This window comes from Zingiber officinale, chromosome 5A, assembly GCF_018446385.1.
Source record: "Zingiber officinale cultivar Zhangliang chromosome 5A, Zo_v1.1, whole genome shotgun sequence".
NCBI lineage: Eukaryota > Viridiplantae > Streptophyta > Magnoliopsida > Zingiberales > Zingiberaceae > Zingiber > Zingiber officinale.
The window spans coordinates 130,279,433-130,299,610 of record NC_055994.1 but is presented as its reverse complement, the minus strand read 5'-3'; the positions used below and the strand labels follow the sequence as shown (position 1 = coordinate 130,299,610).

General features: G+C 38.3%; 2 protein-coding genes across 5 annotated transcripts; both read left to right on the top strand.

The window, feature by feature from the left end:
• The first annotated feature begins 6,153 nt into the window (after positions 1 to 6,153).
• Positions 6,154 to 8,131, top strand: LOC121981786 (proline-, glutamic acid- and leucine-rich protein 1-like). The gene is made up of 4 exons (XM_042534500.1): positions 6,154 to 6,387; positions 6,467 to 6,588; positions 6,683 to 7,709; positions 7,853 to 8,131. The coding sequence occupies exons 1-4, from the start codon at positions 6,301 to 6,303 to the stop codon at positions 7,925 to 7,927; spliced, it is 1,311 nt and encodes a 436-aa protein (XP_042390434.1). The 5' UTR covers positions 6,154 to 6,300; the 3' UTR covers positions 7,928 to 8,131.
• Positions 8,132 to 8,384: 253 nt separating this feature from the next.
• On the top strand, positions 8,385 to 19,748 carry LOC121981785 (WD repeat-containing protein 91 homolog). Of its 4 annotated transcripts, none has more exons than XR_006111930.1 (16): positions 8,385 to 8,908; positions 10,228 to 10,633; positions 10,709 to 10,831; positions 11,137 to 11,278; positions 12,956 to 13,191; positions 14,141 to 14,199; positions 14,575 to 14,669; positions 14,770 to 14,872; positions 14,985 to 15,079; positions 15,163 to 15,225; positions 15,969 to 16,044; positions 16,131 to 16,239; positions 18,531 to 18,643; positions 18,826 to 18,880; positions 19,292 to 19,400; positions 19,468 to 19,608. XR_006111930.1 is itself a non-coding variant. In XM_042534499.1 (16 exons), the coding sequence occupies exons 2-16, from the start codon at positions 10,243 to 10,245 to the stop codon at positions 19,600 to 19,602; spliced, it is 1,782 nt and encodes a 593-aa protein (XP_042390433.1). In that variant the 5' UTR covers positions 8,385 to 8,908; positions 10,228 to 10,242; the 3' UTR covers positions 19,603 to 19,748. The 4 variants fall into 4 exon arrangements, 3 of the variants coding, with proteins under 3 accessions (XP_042390433.1, XP_042390432.1, XP_042390431.1); XM_042534499.1 differs by having other exon boundaries at positions 13,082 to 13,191; positions 18,826 to 18,884; positions 19,468 to 19,748; XM_042534498.1 differs by having other exon boundaries at positions 14,141 to 14,187; positions 18,826 to 18,884; positions 19,468 to 19,748.
• Positions 19,749 to 20,178: the final 430 nt, after the last annotated feature.

Below are 20,178 nucleotides of genomic sequence, written 5' to 3'. Positions count from 1 at the left end.
CCTCCATGAATCTGGAAGATTCCCCCTTGAGAGTAGATTGGAAGGGATCTAACGCTGGGAGCGCTGGTGGTGGAAGAAAGGCAGGGCCTTTGAGCAAGGGACATCGATTTACGATCGAGGGACGAGACGAGGAAGAAAGAGGAAAGGGGGTGGAAATGGAAGCAGCGGCGAAGACGAGGAACAGAGAGGAAAATAGGCAGAGGAGACGATTCAAGAGGGAGCAGCAGCTCCAGATGGTTCGGAGAGAAGTTGGAGTGGAAGTAGGGGAAGGAAGAGGCAACGCTGTGGACATGGGCAAAGAGATTGCCAATCCATTTCCTGGAAGACGAGCCCTGTTGGAGAAGGCGAGAAGAAGACAATTTGTTGAATGATCCTCGCAGTTTCATTAATTTGATGATGATGATGATTTTTTGCATTATGTTGCCGTTGAAATCTTATGCTGAGTTTTACTGTTTATTGATGTTTTTGAGTTTTTTTTTTTGGAATAAAATATCTGCCGTTCTCGCAAAAAAGGAAAAAAGTAGAGGTGGTTTTTACAAATAATAACTGCAGGCCGGTCCTTCGTCACTCCAGAACCAGCTCATCCCTACTTGTTCTCGACCGTTTCATTCTGCAACTTTAATCCCACCTGATTCGTTGCTCTCTCTCTCTGCTTCGATCTGCTCCCATGAAGAAGATCTGAGCTGCTCCCGCAGGCAGCCTCGCCCCCCTCTCTCTCTACTTCAAGGGTTCCAAGGATTGGAAGCGCCGCCGATCGTCTAAAAATAGATTCTTCCTTATATTACAAATATAATGAAAAATTTAATATTTATTTTGATTTATATGAATAATATATTAATAATTGATAGTGATCAAAACGATATTATTATTTTACTGTATCTTCTTCATCAAAAGTTTTCTATTTGGGATCTTGATAATATTTTTTTTTTTTTGGCATAGAGTTTCTCTTACGTTTTGAAAGTTGTCTTCTCTAGAGGAAATATATTACTGAGCTCCTATAATAAACTAAAATGAATGGTGCATGTCCTATCTCCACACTAATCATTGAGGATGATTTTACTGTACCTTCATCCTCCTCTTCGATATCTGATCTTCAGATCTATCGTAGTATTGTTGGTACCCTACAATATGTCACAATTACACGCTCCGATGTTACTTTCGCTGTGAATCGTGTCTGTCGATTTATACATGCTCCTATTGAACATTATTGAAAAGGTGTTTATGAGAATTCTTCGATATCTCAAAGACACTATTCTATATGATTTTCTTTTATATCGTCAGTCTTCACGAGAATTGATTGTCTACAGTGATGCAGATTGGGTTGGATCTCTCGAAGATAAAGTACTAGTGGATATGATATATTTCTTGGGCGAAATCTTATTTTCTGCCTTTTAAAGAAACAACCTACAGGCTTTCAGTCTCTCGTTTGAGTACTGAAGCTAAATATAAAGTTATTACTATTGCAACGTTAGAAATTATTTGACTACGATATCTTTTTTCAGAATTACACTTTTTCCAAACTACTACGTCTAAAATATGATGTGATAATATTAGAGTAACTTATCTTGTGGGAAATCCTATTTTTCATGCTTGTACCAAACATGTAGAGATTAATTTTTATTTTGTTTGCGAGCGTGTGATGATTCGACAACTTTCGATTTCTTATATATATACGGAAAATCAAATTGCTGATATATTTGTCAAGTCACAGTTGATGATGATAATGGTAATAATTTCTAATTAATTTCAATTAATTAAGATTTATTATATTTGACACACAATTAAAATCGACATAAATCAAATAGGAAAAATAATATTTCCAAGTATATTATATTACTATATTTATAATTATTATGATTGTATACCTTATTTAATTTTTTCATTGTTATTTTGAACAATTTATATAAATAAGTCTATTAACAATTAAGATGAAAGATGAATCAAATAGGAAAAAAATATTTTATATTACTATATTTATAACTATTATGATTGTATACCTTATTTAATTTTTTCATTATTGTTTTAGATAATTTATATAAATAGGTTTAATAACTTTAGTAATACGATTATAAAAAAACTTTATATTATTTGTCTGCCTATTAATTTCTAAATTCGCTGCGATGGCTCTGGCTCTAAGCCTCTAAGGCTTCACTTCCGGTCTCCGGGCGCCGCGGTTGCACTCTGCCCGAAGCTATCCGCCTCCCGCCGCCTTCCGGCGAGGGACAGAGTCATAAACTTCGGCAAGCACAAGGGCAGGATGCTCGGCTCCCTCCCTTCCTCCTACCTCCAGTGGGTCTCCAACAACCTTCGCGCTCGGGACTTCGAGGAGTGGGCTCGATTGGCCGACGAGGTCCTTCGCGACCCTATCTACCGCGACCGCCTGGAGCGGGAGGCAGCGGAGCGTATTCTCACCGGGGACACCTGCCGCCGGAGCTCCTCCGGCCCCGCCAATTCGCCTGTTGCCGACCTAATCGAGGTCAGCGAGCGCTTCGGTTGGGACAACGACGATAAGGCCGCGCGGGCTCGCATCGATTTCGGGCTCCTGGGAACCTCCAACGGCGGGCGAATACCCTGCGTCCGGAAAGGCTCCGCCTTGGCCGAACCAGCGAGGAAGTCGATCGATCTGGGTGTAAAATCCAACATTTCAAGAAGTAATCCTGATTTGAGTAAGGGAAAGCAGGGAGCCTCCTCCATGAATCTGGAAGATTCCGCTTTGAGAGCAGATTGGAAGGGATCTAACGCTGCGAGCGCTGGTGGTGGAAGAAAGGCAGGGCCTTTGAGCAAGGGACATCGATTTACGATCGAGGGACGAGACGAGGAAGAAAGAGGAAAGGGGGTGGAAATGGAAGCAGCGGCGAAGACGAGGAACAGAGAGGAAAATAGGCAGAGGAGACGATTCAAGAGGGAGCACCAACTCCAGATGGTTCGGAGAGAAGTTGGAGTGGAAGTAGGGGAAGGAAGAGGCAACGCTGTGGACATGGGCAAAGAGATTGCCAATCCATTTTCCTGGAAGACGAGCCCTGCTGGAGAAGGCGAGAAGAAGACAATTTGTTGAATGATCCTCGCAGTTTCATTAATTTGATGATGATGATGTTTTTTTTTTTTTTTTTGCATTTTGTTCCGTTGAAATCTTATGCCCAGTTTTACTATTTTTATGGATGTTTTTAGTTTTTTGTTTGGAATAAAATATCTGCCGTTCTCGCAAAAAAAGGAAAAAAGTAGAGGTGGTCTTGACAAATAACTGCAGGCCGCTCCTTCGTCATCCTCCCTCTAACGGTCATATTTCTCCCCGTCACTCCAAAACCAGCTCATCCCCACTTGTTCTTGACCGTTTCATTCTACAACTTTAATCCCACCTGATTCGTTGCTCTCTCTCTCTGCTTCGATCTGCTCCCATGAAGAAGATCTGAGCGATCTGAGCTGCACCCGCAGGCAGCCTCGCCCCCTTCTCTAGAGCCATATAGAGAGATCTCGGTTTCCTCCTTTTACAATGGGTTGCTTCCTTGGATACTTCAAGGGTTCCAAGGATCGGAAGCGCCGCCGATCGTCTAAAATCATATTCTTTTTTATTCGAGCAATTTAATATTTATTCTAATATACATGGATAATTTATTAATAATGGGTAGTGATCAAAATGGTATTATTATTTTACTATATTTTTTCTATCAAGAGTTTCCTATTTAGGATCTTGACAATACTTTTTTTATTTCTCTCACATTTAAAAGTTGTCTTCTATAGAGCAAATACATCACTGAGCTCTCACAACAAACTAAAATGAATGATACACGTCCTATCTCCATACTAATCATTGAGGGTGGTTTTACTACACTTTCATCCTTCTCTTCGATATCTGACCATTAGATCTATCGTATTATTGTTGGTACCCTACAATATGTCATAATTACACGACTTGATATTACTTTCGCTATGAATCGTGCCTGTTAATTTATGCATTTTCTACTGAACATCATTGGGAATATGTTAAGAGAATTCTTCGATATCTCAAAGACACTAGTCTACATGATTTTTCTTTTATATCGTCAGTTTTCATGAAAGTTGATTGTCTACAGTGATACATATTGAGTTGGATCTTCCGAAGATAGATATTCTACTAGTGGATATGCTATATTTTTTGGACGAAATTTTGTTTCTTGTATTTTAAAGAAACAACCTACAGTCTCTCGTTCGAGTACTGAAGCTAAATATAAAGTTATCACTATCACAACGTTAGAAATTATTTGGCTATAATATCTTCTTTTAGAATTACACTTTTTCCCAACTGTTATGCCTAAAATATGGTGTGATAATATTGGAGCAACTTATCTTGTGGAAAATCTTATTTTTCATGCTCGTACCAAACATGTAGAGATTAATTTTCATTTTGTTTGCGAGCGTGTGATGACTCGACAACTTTCGGTTTCTTATATCTATACGGAATATCAAATTATTGATATATTTACCAAGTCATTATCTAGACAACATTTCACCAAGTTAGTACTCAAACTCAACGTTCAGTAACTCTCATCCCGTTGAGTTTATCGGATCATGACAATAATGAAAATAATTTTTAATTGATTTTAATTAATTAAAATTTATTATATTTAACACACAATTAAAATCGTCATTAATCAAATAGGGAAAATAATATTTCCAATCTATTATATTACTATGTTTATAATTATTATGATTATATGTCATATTTAATTTTTTTCATTATTATTTTGGATAATTTATATAAATAAGTCTATAAATAATCAAGATGAATCAAATAGGAAAAATAATATTTCTAAGTCCATTATAATATTATATTTATAATTATTATGATTATATATCTTATTTAATTTTTTCATTAGTGATCTTGACACTTTATATAAATAAAGTTATTAACTCTAGTAATACGATCATAAAAAAAAACTTTATACCTATTAATTTCTAAATTCGCTGCAATGGCTCTGGCTCTAAGGCTTCACTTCCGGTCTCCGGGCGCCGCGGTTGCACTCTGCCCGAAGCTATCCGCCTCCCGCCGCCTTCCGGCGAGGGACAGAGTCATAAACTTCGGCAAGCACAAGGGCAGGATGCTCGGCTCCCTCCCTTCCTCCTACCTCCAGTGGGTCTCCAACAACCTCCGCGCTCGGGACTTCGAGGAGTGGGCTCGATTGGCCGACGAGGTCCTTCGCGACCCTATCTACCGCGACAGCCTGGAGTGGGAGGGAGCGGAGCGTATTCTCACCGGGGACACCTGTCGCCGGAGCTCCTCCGGCCCCGCCAATTCGCCTGTTGCCGACCTAATCGAGGTCAGCGAGCGCTTCGGTTGGGACAACGACGATAAGGCCGCGCGGGCTCGCATTGATTTCGGGCTCCTGGGAACCTCCAACGGCGGGCGAATACCCTGCGTCCGGAAAGGCTCCACCTTGGCCGAACCAGCGAGGAAGTCGATCGATCTGGGTGTAAAATCCAACATTTCAAGAAGTAATCCTGATTTGAGTAAGGGAAAGCAGGGAGCCTCCTCCATGAATCCGGAAGATTCCCCCTTGAGAGCAGATTGGAAGGGATCTAACGCTGGGAGCGCTGGTGGTGGAAGAAAGGCAAGGCCTTTGAGCAAGGGACATCGATTTACGATCGAGGGACGAGACGAGGAAGAAAGAGGAAAGGGGGTGGAAATGGAAGCAGCGGCGAAGACGAGGAACAGAGAGGAAAATAGGCAGAGGAGACGATTCAAGAGGGAGCAGCATCTCCAGATGGTTCGGAGAGAGGTTGGAGTGGAAGTAAGGGAAGGAAGAGGCAACGCTGTAGACATGGGCAAAGATATTGCCAATCCATTTCCTGGAAGACGAGCCCGGCTGGAAAAGGCGAGAAGAAGACAATTTGTTGAATGATCCTCGGAGTTTCATTAATTTGATGATGATGATGATTTTTTTTTTTTTTTTTTTTGCATTATGTTCCGTTGAAATCTTATGCCCAGTTTTACTATTTTTATGGATGTTTTTAGTTTTTTTTTTGGAATAAAATATCTGCCGTTCTCGCAAAAAAAGGAAAAAAGCAGAGGTGGTTTTGACAAATAACTGCAGGCCGCTCCTTCGTCATCCTCCCTCTAACGGTCATATTTCTCCCCGTCACTCCAAAACCAGCTCATCCCCACTTGTTCTTGACCGTTTCATTCTACAACTTTAATCCCACCTGATTCGTTGCTCTCTCTCTCTGCTTCGATCTGCTCCCATGAAGAAGCTCTGAGCGAGCAGGCAGCCTCGCCCCCCCTCTCTGGAGCCATATAGAGAGAGATCTCGGTTTCCTCCTTTTACAATGGGTTGCTTCCTTGGCTGCTTCAAGGGTTCCAAGGATCGGAAGCGCCGCCGATCGCCTAAAAGATCGCCGTCGCGCGACCACCGGGTCTGCATGCTTGATCCCCTTCTTCGCTCCATTTTCTAAGTTTTGGAGTCCTTTGGTCGTTACGAATGATTTCTTACAGGTAAGCGAAAGATACCGGCAGCCGATCCCCTCGGTGAAGCAGATCTCCCCGAATCTCAGCGCGCCGAAGCTTCCGCCTCCGGTGGAAGAGGTTGCCGTTGCGATCGATCTTCCGGAGCCGAAGTATTGTGTTCCTTCTCTCGAGCATTGCAGCTTTTTTTGTGCTCGATTTAGTCGTGAATTTGAGATAATTTTTTTGGCGAGATTTGTTTGGCAGGCAGAATGTGGAGCAGGGGAACGCCAGCAGCGCCAAGAAGAAGGTGACCTTCGATTTAAACATTAGGACGTACGAACAAGCTCCTTCCGATGATAATACGGATAGTGCCTCCGAGGATGACCGAGAAGTCGAACAAATCGACGAGGAGGAGAGGCCAGCCAAAGGGCAAAAAGACGAATCTTATCCAAAGTCAGGAGCTTTCCCTTCGAATCATAGGTACGAAAACTGTGAGAGCAGCGACGACGACCACGGCAGTGAATTTGGAGAAGACGAAGACGAATTTGACAGTGAAGACTTCGACGAGGAAGAAGAAGAATACGGGATCCAAGGGAATGAGGAAGAGTCCTATGATTCCTTCTTTTCTCTACCCATTGATAAGGAGCCGCAAGGTCTACAAGAGGAGGTCAGTAGCACCAAACCCTGCTCTGCATCCTCGCCTCTACTGGAAAAACAGCCGGTTCCAGCCGCCGGTGGCAGCACGCGCGACCGGAGCCAGTTCGTGCATCCGGTTCTCATCCCCGTCGAGAACCTGTCGCAATGGAAGGAAATCAAGGCGCGTGCCGTCCCGGCGACGAATCCCAACAAACAACACCTCTGCGACGAGCAGGAGAACAAGCCGACGCTGATCGCCGAGCCGGAGATCAAAGTGAAGAAACCCCGAGTTCCAACTTTTCCAACCAAACAGGAGGTCTCAGTGGACGCCAGCCTCTCGAACTGGTTACCGTCCTCGGACAATTCGACCGTGGAGACGCCTCAGCCGAGCAATTCTCATCTGTCCAACTCGTCGTTTAGCCGAGAGGACCGCCCGATTTTGGGCGCCTTAACCATTGAAGACATCAAGCTATCGTCGATGACATCCTCGCCGCGGAGATCTCCTAGCAGGAGTCCTCCGGCGGAGGAAATTCCAATTGTAGGCACTGTCGGCAGGTACTGGAACTGTGAGAACCAAGGAGGGGACTCAGCTTCTTCTCGTCCTTCCACCAGACTCGCCAAAGGGATTCCAAACACTACGAATAAATATAGAGAGGTAACATCGCCAAACACACATCAATTATCATGCTAAAATCTTCTTCTCGAGTGAAATTGTACGATGAAAATTCTCACATTCTGAGATTGAAAAAGTAAAAAAAAATAAACGAAAGCATTAACTTTTGCGTTTGGTTATTTCAGGATAAGGCTGTGAACTGGCACACGACTCCATTTGAAGTGCGTCTGGAGAGAGCTCTCCAGAACGGTGCTGCTTGAGCTCGCAAAATTTGAGATTCATGGTTGTTGTATCTGTAATTTTCTTGTGTGTTTTTCTTCCAGGATCATTGCTCTTCTTCAGATAGTTGGATTGCTTAAGGAGTGAAAACTGTGTTTTATAGTTGGTTGAATGTTGATCTTGATTTGTAAACTGTAATAAACTATTCTTTCCATTTGATAGCTCTAGTAGCACTTGTACCTCTATGCTTTGTTACTTCTTGGTTTTCAAATATATATAAATAAAATAAAATTAAAAGAATTTTCTATCAAAAAGAGATTTCATTTTATCTTTTAATATTGTTATAGCACAATATTATTGGAGCAATTTTATATTTAAATCTATCGGATAAAAGATTAATTTAGAACTATTTTTTGGAAAAAAATATATAAGGAGGAAAATGAAAAGTGTTTTATGAGAATTTTTCATCTATGAGTTGTGATCGGCTGATCGCTATGTTGTAACAGGCAGGAAGAATGACGTAACAATTATTTTCTCTTTTATCGCTTCGTTCGCGGATCCCTCTCCGTTCCTCCCCTCCGCTCGCCGCCTCGACGCGATCCTCAACAAACCTCAGTTGGCGCACCATATCGTATCCTCCTTGCGTTCCTCGGGTACTCGCTGGATCCTGCAGTGCTCTTCCTCCGACGTTGCAGTCGATTAGCAAGTCTCGTAGCCTCGGTGACGCGGGGTCTCCTCTCCATCCAGCACTGGCGTGCGCCTCGCGAGCCACTCGGCGATTCGGCCTCCGGAGCCCTTCCCTTGAATTCCAGCAGATTCAGCCCCTCTTGATCCAAGTGCGACGGCCCTCAAGCGGGGAACCCTGACGAAGAGAACGCCAGATACCTTGTCCCCGACGCCCGTGGGCTGGTCTTGGAAGACCGTGATCGTAACAAGACCATCCCAGCGCGTGCTGCGTAAGGGTCTGTAGGAACTTGGAGCTATACAGTGTTAGCTTTCTCAGCTTGTGAGCCCTTCTGAAGGTCAGACCTCGGATTTGGAATTTCAATTTCGATTTTTTTAAAAAGAAATTTCAATTTAATCCTACGAAATGGGGTTTGCATAACGTTTGATCTTTCTCTTGCAATGTTCTAATGCATTTCTACATTTGCATATGGAATCGCTTTGAATCTATCAACTCTTTGGGACATGATAAGCTTCCATAAAGGAATCCTCATTAAGATTTAGAAACCTTTGAGATCTTTATCTGGCAGATAATACCTTGTGAAGCACAAAAACTAGTAAAGTTGGATTGGATGACATTATTTTACAAACAAAAATTTGGAATTCATCATGAATTTTAGAATGAACTTTTAATAAATAGGGCTATGCCATACGGGGGCAAAATATAATGTAAATTAGTATTACTAGAAATAAGACTAGGATCCCAATTATCAAAATGAGCCAGGCCAAAGGAAGATGGGGTACACTCATGAATAGTAGAATGGAAAGACAAATGATGGTGTATGCCAAATTCGTATGCTTAGTTTGGTTAACGAGACTGAAAGACAAACTCCTTTGTTTTAATTATGGATGGATGACCAGAACAACAACATCACTTGGTGATGATGTTGGTTGTATTAAGAGCACTAAGGGTGAATTAAACATCCAGTTAGTAAACTCTATATTTTTCTTGAATATCCATTTGTACTAGTAGTTACTATTGTTCATGCTAAGGCTAAAGAATTGGATGATGAAGTGGTGCTGACTGATGCAATAGATGATTGTCCAAACTTACCCTGCAATTATCTAATGGATGATTGTGCAACCTTAATGAGCACATGGTGAATTGAATTATGTTTGTGACCGCTAACACATGTATTACCTCAATGGGTTCGTTCAACAGCAAGAGCAGTTGCTTGAATTGGAGATGGGTGGTTGTTAATGAAGGTGCAGGGAAGCATGTTGCACTTGAGGAAAGGCATTTAATAGAGTTGGAATTGTTGCATCTTCAAGTAAGTGTATTAAGGACATTGCTTGAATCATCGAGCCTAATAAAAGTTTGGCCAACGGAATTCTTCATGCTGACACTTTAACAATATGATATTGATGGAGAAAGGATGATAGATTCCACTTGCCTTGGAAAAAGTAAAATATTCTTGAACTGCCGCATTATGTGAAATAAAGAGAGAGGATCTGAATATGCAAGTAGTTGAAGGTTATATAAAAATTTTGATATACTTTTTGTTGGAACTAGTGCAAATGTACTAAATTTCCACTGGCAAGCAGATGCAATGTTACAAATCTATGCCATGTAGAAATCTTTTGTAATCTATCTATTAAGAGATTTGTAATTTTGTAGGTACTTTGAGGTTTAATGGAGAACATGCAATATGCGGAAGAACTTCTGAGGGAGTTTCTTATCTTTAGAGGTTTCACTAGTACACTACAAACTTTTGATAGAGAGTTATCTACTGATATTGGCAGAAACTTTCAAGTGGATAAAATCCTAGATTTGGTATTTCAAGTGTATGTACCCAAACATGAAGCTGATAAATTAATTTCGCTTATTAATTTCTTTAAGAGATGCTTTTGTTCACCTTCGGAGACACTGTTCATTTCTACTTTAAAAAAACTGGAAGTCTCAATTCTGCGGTATTACATCATTCATGCTCTGCAATCTGGAAGACAAGATAAAGTAGTGGAATTCTTTCAAGATAATACCAATTATCTGTTCCAAAATCGCGAAGATTGGATGCCTTGGTTTGGTTGGTCTTCTTAACCTATCTATCTCATGTTTTTTTATCACACTTAACATTTTAACAATAGAAATTGTCATGCAGCTATTCCATATCTTACAAACCCTAGTATGGATCCTCAGTTTCGAGTATACTTTTCAAAAGAATGGTTTGATTCCTTGCATTTGTCTTTCCAGAACTTCTTAAGCGAGGTGTTCAATGGCACTCATATCCTAGAAGTTGTGCTTGTTACCATTTTTGAAAGATGGGTGACCTTTTATCAAGATTAAAGTTCAATAGTCATTTCTAATTGCTCAGTTTTGCTGATAGATAGACACTCATTTAGTAAATTTTAACTTTGTTTTAGCTTTGTCCTTATTTTTTATGATTTTAGTATACATGTGAATTCAAATAGTCAATATATCCATCTATAGAAAATTTAAAATAAGCCATTTTGAGTTTATCCATTTAGGAAAACCTTTTTGTTTCATATATTTATTCATTCAATCCATTGTTTCCCTTTACTTCCCTACGTATCCCTACTTTGTTGAAGATCAGTACAGAAAAAAATGCTGTGAAAACTCTTAAAGATGGCATCAAGCAGTTGAATAATAAATTGTCCGAGCTCCAGGCGTTGTTGGAAACAAAAGAAGCCGAGATATTACATTTACGAAGGTAATAATCCTACATATCAATTTATTTTATAAATGTGAACTAGCATCCATGTTGATTTGCCAAATTCTTGCCTTATTAATATTATACATATGTTCTTAAAAGCGAAAGTGTGCATACCGCTTTAGATTCTTCTTTTTTTGGTTGTGCATTTTTTTGTGTCTATGTGTGGGGTGGGGTGGGATCGTGGGTCTGGTTCTGATAGAAAGATTTTGTTTTAAATTATATTTCTATAACAATAAGTACTTTGTGAAGAATCCAAAAATTGAATGATAATACCCACATAATTATAATGTCAATTTAAGCAACACTAAGGTTATTGTTGTTCAATCCTAAGTTGATTTTGTACCCATTGGATGTCCACATGTTTTTTTCCCTCATGCTGATTTCCTCAATTATTTCGGAATGATAATACCCACATAATTATAATGTCAGTTTAAGCCACACTAAGGTTATTGTTGTTCAATCCTAAGTTGATTATTAGTACCCGTTGGATGTCCACATGTTTTTTTTCCCTCATGCTAGTTTCCTCAATTATTTCGGAATGATAATACCCACATAATTATAATGTCAGTTTAAGCCACACTAAGGTTATTTTTGTTCAATCCTAAGTTGTTTATTAGTACCCATTGGATGTCCACATGTTTTTTCCCCTCATGCTGGTTTCCTCAATTATTTCAGCTGGCCTAATCTTTGGTCTGAAACTGCTTGTGCAAATGCAAATGATTCTTCAATTCTTCCTTGTGATAATGATACTGTCAACATGTTCATTCAAAAAGAATATTTTCTAATTTAGAATGATGATGACCAACAAATGATCTTATCTATGCCTAACTAATCATCTCAAAATCCCTACCTGTAGCAATATGGAATTTCCTAAACCATACATCTATGATCTATTTACTTGAGTCCATTGAACAAGTCTACACTATCTAGTAAACTTAGGAGGTTGGCTGTTGTATGTATGCCTCTCTATATGCATCCAAACAAGAATTCGAGTATCCAGTTAATAGAGGGAGCAGTCAAAGTACAACTTATAGGGGGACTTGAGAGAAATAAGTAGATTAAAACCATCTTGGCTATCCAAGAGAAGATATCCTCATAAGGAACATGATATTCCTGGTATACTCTTTAGAAACAAGCCTTAAGGCTATTAATAATTATGTCTTCCAGAATTTTGACTCCATATACCCACTGACCAACAGGATGAGGTACTAGAGCCCATCTTTTATTTGTGTAGAGTCAACATCTGTAGCAAAGTCTACCTTCAGCTAGGGGGGGGGGGGGATGCTTGACAATAATAACTCGGAACCAAAATGTGGACAGAGGATGGAACTAAGGGAGGGTACACAAGCAACAATAAATTATGTGTAACAAAGTGAAATGTGGATGATATTTTGCTGCAACAACGAGCAAGGGATGAAGGTGGAACAGTGAAAGTAAGGATTATTTTGTTTATAAGTATATACGTTTACATTGTCTAGTATATGTAGGATATAACACTTTCTCAAATAAATTAAATTCAATCTAAAACCAACTAGTTGAAGAATACACTTAAATCCCTACAGTACTAACTATTTTAGTTGTTTAAATTTGTATATATTTATTCCTTTCTGTATATTTGAGAGAAAATCATCACTGTTTTGTTTTTCAAAAGGTTTTCATTATTTCTCTCTTCAGTCTGGCTTCATCAGTACAGGAAGCATTGATACATAAAGAGAATAATTCTATCTGTGATTTCTCAAGTGAAGCTTCAACAAAGGATAGTCTTGTTAGTCAAGTTAAAGATTTTCATGATTCTGTCAGTACTTCTCATAACGGAGTGGAGAAAATGTCAGCAACGAACAGTGGGGTTTCTTCAAGTTCAACAAATGTTCCTGACAGATCCTGCTCAGTAGAGTCAACTTCTGTAGCAGGTTCAGTATGGCAATCTCCTTTTGGAGATGAACAATCTAGCAGTGCTCTTCTAATGACTTGTAATTTCTTTACATTTAGTATATACGCTGTAGATTGCTAGAAGATTTGTTAATTCTTCAATATCATTGATAGTTTGATATAAGAATAAATGTTTATTTGTCTTCCAACCTAGTTGAGCAAATCAATGAGAAAATAGATAATTTCTTCTACAACTACAATAACAACCACCAACCTTTTTTCCCATTAAGTGGAGTTAGTTATATGGATCTTCCCACATCATTGGATGAAACTTATTGATCTACAAGAGCTGGTGTTTTTGAAATGAATTGGACTAGCAATATTGTTCAAATACAGATGCAAATGTTCTCCTTCATGGATCCTCTGTCTTTTGTCCTTATGTAAAAGAATTTGAATTATGCAGTAAGTATTTGACTAGTTGTCCAAATACTAATGCAGCTGTTCTCCATAGATCTTCTATGCCCTGTACCTTAACCAAAAGCATTTGAATTATGCAGAAGGTCTGAACTCTTACTACCATATTTGGTTTATTTGTGCTGATGTATCTGCACACAATAATTGAAAGTTCAAGCACTTGGTCCTTAAGTTGAGTCATATGACCATGAATTAAAATTGATATAAAGAATCAAATTATTGAGTTAAGATCTTGGTCCTACATGATGTGTAACATTCCCATGAAACCCTGGAAGTTTTCAGTAACCTTGAACCTGTTCCTGGTCACTTTTTCACATTTCTTGTGTAGAAAATTAATTTCACCTTTGATAATGTCTACCTACATAAAATTCTCAAATGTATCTTCAAAGATTTGTGTCACTCATTGTAAAGTATTAGGCCATTTAGTCTGCGAATGACAAGTATGATTATAATACATATAATTAAAATTACAAACAGAAGAGTGACTGTCTGTCTTAATGTAACTATTTTATGCAGAAACTAGAGTAGACTTCTTGGCAGAAGAAGAGTTTCCTGAAGTAAAAGTAAGTTTCCAGGTAAGTCACTGCAAGTTTATCTATTCCACTCGTCTTTATTTAACTTAGCAAAATGTTCCTATGCATTATTTTTTATTTGAGAGGACAATCAAATTAAACATCACAGTAGAGTAAATAGTCAATCCTTCAATGGTTGTGATGAGTACTTTACTGCCTTGATGGAGTATAGTCTTATATTGGCCATGGACGGAGAGCCTCATCCTTCATAGGACCTAACTGTGAGTCAGAACCCCTTGTTGTGAAAGTTTCACTTTCTTGTGCCTAGAAGGATGTGAAGGCTCAATTCCATTGCGGGAAAATACTTGTCAAACTCACTGGTCTAGGTTAGTGTATTAAAAATGATCTGATCAGATATGTTTCATCTTTTATATGCAGGAAACGTTTTTGGGGCATACAAGTACAATTAGTCGTTGCCGTTTTTCTGCTTCAGGAACGAATGTTGCAAGTGCTTCTGTGGATGGAACTGTCAGGTAAGTTCCATTAGATGGACATTACTCTTCCACTATATACTGTGCATTTGAGCCTTTCTCATCATGGCCCTTAATCAGTCTGCTGAAAAATATGTTGAAGGATCTGGACATATGACTCAGCAACACCAACATCCAGAAATGCTACGATTTACTGTGGGGCTGAAATTATGTCACTTGATTGGGAATGCAGATCTGACCGCTTGGTATATATATCAACTAAATCATTAGCTTGATAAAAATGAATATGCGGCATATCCTTTTGTAAATGCTATCATGCTAAACTTTTATGTGTCTGTCTTACATTTATTTTTACAGTTGCTCATTGGGACAGCAGATGGAGGCATTAAGGCTTGGAATGTTGATGCTAAACGGGTAGTTTGTGATCTTAACACTACTGCAGAATTTCCAAGGTACTTTGAGATCATTCCTTCATTTATTTTTTCATGAGCTCTTTATGAGCTAGTCACCACCTTTTTCTTTAAATTTATTGCAGCGTTTTGGACTTGAAGTGCAGCCCTGTCGAGCCAATTTTTGTTTCAGCTGCAGCTTCGAGATGGTAATCATACTATCATAGTAACAGTTAATTTGGAGGTAGCAAATGGGAATAATGTAGTGGAATTTTAAAATGCTCAAACTGTTAATGTTCATCGGAAGGAATACTGGCAATGACATTATTCAATACGAAAAATATTAATGAAACTAGCATAAGGATTAAGAATGAGTTGCTGAAATGGAAAAAACTTCTAGAGTCTTATGCAATCCACCCCATTATGTGAAATAGGTCGCATGAAAGAGGGATGGGCATAATTGAGAGTCCATGTGAAAAAGGTAGTTGCTGGGAGTTGTTTGTCACAGGGTGATGGCATTGCATGGAAAGAAGGTGCAAAGAGTTGCAACACCACATGGTGGTAGTGTCACATGGATTATAGCATCATTGCGCATGGTTATGTGACACTTGATGATGATTTGTGGCGCTAGTGTGCATGAATTATTGCCGAAGGGTGTCACATAGATGAGCAGCATTGCGTAGAGGAGATGCCACATGAGGAATGGGTATCATGACTATGATACCATTTTGTGGAACTAATGAGCAAATTTTTTTTGACATACGAGTACTAATTTGATGAAACTAGTAAGCCCTAATTTTGTTTATGATTAAACTTATTTGCACCTCAATCTATTTTTATACGCATAGATTTTTTTTTTCATTTCTAAAATTGTAGGAAACTAATGGACAATAATTTATTTTTGGAATGGGTTGAGAATCCAACATTCTTAAGCTCTTATGAATTTCTACAGGAAGGGCTTTCACAAGTTAGATAGAGCAGGTTTTGCTTCATTGACAGTTTGGAATATGAAAACATGGAAGGCTATGGTATGTATATTCAAATGCCTTTATAAGAATCCATCTTTTTGGTTTGTCTACAAGTATTCTGTTTAACTTTGTTGCATTGTGTAAAGATGGTCCTTCCTCTTGGTGAAGATCCTCCTGCAATTACTTCATTATGCTTCAACCATAATGGTAAAATTTTGGCAGCTGCAGCAACAGATGGAATGATTCATATGTTTGGTATCCTTGTTAGCTTTAGTTGTATAGATACTATAAGTTGAAAAAAATATGCTGCTTTGTTCTTTTTCCTTCACGCATTCCACTTTGTACTATATATTCCCCCTTTTCACTTTGTACTGTTATTTTACCATCTTCTAATTGAATTTTGTAGGTGGATTTTGAGGACTTTAAGGTACAACTTGATATGTAATATGATTTCTTATTTCTACAATACAATTAGGATGAAATGCTAATATTATTACTACTGTCTTCATGAGAACATTGATTAATCTATGAATTGTGACATTGTTATAAGCTGTAGCAAATAGAAATTGCAAGTTTTTTTTAGCTTGTAAATGAGGTAGACAAAATATCCCTATACGGCCTATTACATAATGTCTTTTAAACCGGCCCTACTTAAAATCCTAACCAAAAAAACACTGTTTTAATTAGGGTTCCAAAGTTATCAAATGGGAGCTTCTGTTTCAAAAAGATGGCACAGGATTATTTAGTGAGTTGTATTTCCAATGTATTCAGGCCTTTGCTTTTACCTTTTACTATCTCCTGGTTTATAGTGTAAGGTAATTCTAATACAAGATCATTGAATTTGTCCAAGAATTCATTGTGTCATCTCTTCTTGGGGAATAGCATAGGAATATATGTCCAGTATGCAGGATTCACAGTACAGTAAAGGTCATATGAGATGCTGTAATATCATTTATTACTAATAGACTGATCCTGGTCTACTCTAATTCCTAATAACCAAATCTACACCTTTAATGGATCTTCATGAGCAGACAGACCCCTTTCCGGCTTTTTCCCCTCTTGCTCTGGGGTATCACTCTTGACTCTATGAAGGTTTCCATGCTTCTGGAAAAACGAAGACAAGTCATCCTCTGCCAGTCAATGGTAGTGAGAGTTATATACTTAGTTCTTCAGATTCTTTTTTCAGATAATTATGGAAGCATGCTTTTAGTCCATGGAAGGAAGTTTTGAACTCAGGACCTTACACAACTTCCAACCCCTTTACCAACTTGGTAAAAGCTTACACCATCTGTGCCTTCATATTCAGTTTAGAGTTTGTATACTCAAATTATTGGATTCAGTCATCATTTTAGATTTTTGGTTCTGGTGGCTTCATGTTGATGTTGGTCTCTAAGGGTGTCACATGGTACTGCAACCGTTTCTTCCATATTGGATCCCCCATGAAACTACCGTTTGAATGATCTTGCTTTCTACATACTATCTTAATGAACTATATATCTTATTTATAGCCTTCCAGGGCTTAGAGTGGTGATAAGAGGGAGGGTGCATTTCCCAAGCAATCAAGATTCAATTCCCACGTAGGGCACACTTATTAAATTCCTTGCAAATTGCCAATAAACTAGAAGTTCAAATCTGCTTAGGTTGTTCAGTTTCAATGCATTAAATTTGATCGGCTAATCAGTTATTCTACTCAAGCTGAGACCAACGTGTATATCTATGTTCCTATTACTCCCCCATCATGCATGAGTAGGCATACCTAATTTGGTTGGCTTAAATTCAGCACATGTACAGAATATTATATCTTTGACACGGTAGGATTTGAACATAGGACCTCTTGCTCGCTCCGGTAAAATGTTAAAGTTGATAGACAAATTAGTTATTCAGAAAAAGGGAAAAACTATGATAAAGTTCTGAACAATGATCTGGATAGCTTTCATTCTCAAAATGAAGGCAATGGAGTATTTATGTTGTTGTATTGGTAATGAAATCCATTTTATTCTAATTTTCCTATCAACTTTGATATACCTTTCTAATTACCTCCTCTTTTCCATTGAATCCCAGTCTATCTTCTTGTTCTAGACTGGCAGCTAACTATCACTGACATATAAATTTTGTATTATTAGTATTATTTTAAATTTTGTATTATTACGTGCCTATGAAATCGTTGTCCTAGCCGAACAGAACTATTCTAAAATTGCCTAAGGTGCCTTGTTGGTATTTGATTAATTAATCTTGTTTTCATCTGACCACATTAAAGGACTTTATTGTCGCAACATTTCTCTTCATTGATGGACTAATACGAAATAATCTCTTTATTATTCAATTACTTAATTTGTTTCATGACATGTAATCAGCTTCTTATTAATTTACATCAGTTCTTTATTAATAGCAATGAAATGCATGGATGTGTTGTGCCTCCTAATAAACATTTCGTTCTTGTGGGTTTTCAATTTTTTTTACAGAATTATAATTTTTTAAATGTTATCTCGAACAAATTAGAATTAAGAACATGTTTACTCACAGTATCTTTCTTAACTAGCAATAAGACATGTCTGCTGGCCTACAAATCACTGGGTGGCCAGCCCATGATTCAGCTGTAACCTCATTGCTATTTGGACATGATGAGACAAGCATATTTAGTTTAGGCTCTGATGGCAAGGTAACTCGCGGTGCCCTTACCTAAGTATTTGGTGGAAACATCACTTCTTTGTTTTAGCGTATGTAATATCACTGTTCTAAAACTTACAAATATCAAATATCTATTATATCATCTCATGAAAGACTTGATGCAGTTTCTTTACATAGAAATACTTCAACAAGAATGTAATTCATGGATTGCAGATTTTCGAATGGAGCTTGCAAAACCAAGGTCAAGTCCTATGGTCACGAGATTGCAGTAGGTATTGTATGGTTGCCTTATCCACAGTACAATCTTCTTTTTCTCAATCTCAAGTAGCTGTTTTTGCAGTTAAGCTGCTGAGTTTAGTTTCACTCTCAATTCAGTGTCGTAGGGAAACATAATCAATAGTAGCTTTTTATATAACTTAGGAAGAAATCAACTTCTTTGTATTGTCATATTTGTGTTATTTTCATCGAACAAACATTTATACATTTATGCACAATGGTAATTCAATGAATAATTCACTAGCCCAACAATGAAATCATGCAAATGCCAAATGGCAATCTAGCTAAAGATGTTGAGAAGAGATACACAGGGGGAGCAAAGCAATTCCCATCATTTCATTATATCGAGTCATAGTTTGTTACTTAGTTTCCCAATGTAACGAATTACCTGCCCGTTCCACAGGTATTGCTCCGCGGGGAGCTTGAAAATGTGCAGACACGAAATGGCACTGGATTCGAGCGGCAGAAGATTGTTGGTTACGTCTGGTTCAGTCAGGTCACCGATATATCAGGTATTTACTTTCCCTTCTTTCTGTCGACGCATCGGTAGGTATTTTAATAATCTGCAATTCAAACTAGATGCGCGGAGACATGCCAGGATTCCGCACATTGCCACACAGTGGTCCAATAACAAGTGTTGATTGGCATCCAACGCTTCCAATTTTCGTAACTGGCTCAGCGGACTATTCAGTTCGAGTTACTTCGATGATATGATAGTCCATTTCGGTTGTACTCATGCTTATTTGTTACCCTCCCCTCCTCTTGATGATATTTCTAGACCTTCGCCTTCTTATCCATTTATTTTGAGATCCAAAAAGGTATTCAAACACAATTTATAGATCTGCGTTGTGTGAGTGACATTTTCTCCTTGTTTTTTTTCTCATTGAAAAGTTGCATAATTAGACCAAAAAGTCTTCGATGGTATAAACTTAAAGTGCCATCTCCATGAAAGACAACCATATGCGATGCGATGGTGATTCAAGAAAAAACTAGTATTTATAACTACATACAATATGATAATGATACACACCGATATTGACGACGGCACTATATCATCGTTTTGACCGCAAAAACTATTAAGATTTTTTAATATGAGACAATCATTGCATTAAGAGTGTTTTTAAAAACTCGATCATCAAAGCGGTTTGATTAAAATGCTTTGATGACATTTTTCCGGTTGTTAAATATTATTTATGATAATTTAATTGTATGCTTTTATGATATTCACAATGACTCATTAATACTATTTAGTTAGAATATTTTAATAGTAAATAAAGGATAAAATAAAAT

What these genes read in the sequence shown, in the direction of transcription:
- LOC121981786 (XM_042534500.1), top strand. Translation starts at nt 6,301, where the DNA reads ATGGGTTGCTTCCTTGGCTGCTTCAAGGGTTCCAAGGATCGGAAGCGC. An exon ending in CGCCGTCGCGCGACCACCGG is followed by an intron (nt 6,388 to 6,466) that starts GTCTGCATGCTT and finishes GATTTCTTACAG; the next exon opens with GTAAGCGAAAGATACCGGCA. An exon ending in CTACGAATAAATATAGAGAG is followed by an intron (nt 7,710 to 7,852) that starts GTAACATCGCCA and finishes TGGTTATTTCAG; the next exon opens with GATAAGGCTGTGAACTGGCA.
- LOC121981785 (XM_042534497.1), top strand. Translation starts at nt 10,243, where the DNA reads ATGGAGAACATGCAATATGCGGAAGAACTTCTGAGGGAGTTTCTTATC. An exon ending in ACTACTGCAGAATTTCCAAG is followed by an intron (nt 15,080 to 15,162) that starts GTACTTTGAGAT and finishes AATTTATTGCAG; the next exon opens with CGTTTTGGACTTGAAGTGCA. An exon ending in TCAGGTCACCGATATATCAG is followed by an intron (nt 19,401 to 19,467) that starts GTATTTACTTTC and finishes AATTCAAACTAG; the next exon opens with ATGCGCGGAGACATGCCAGG.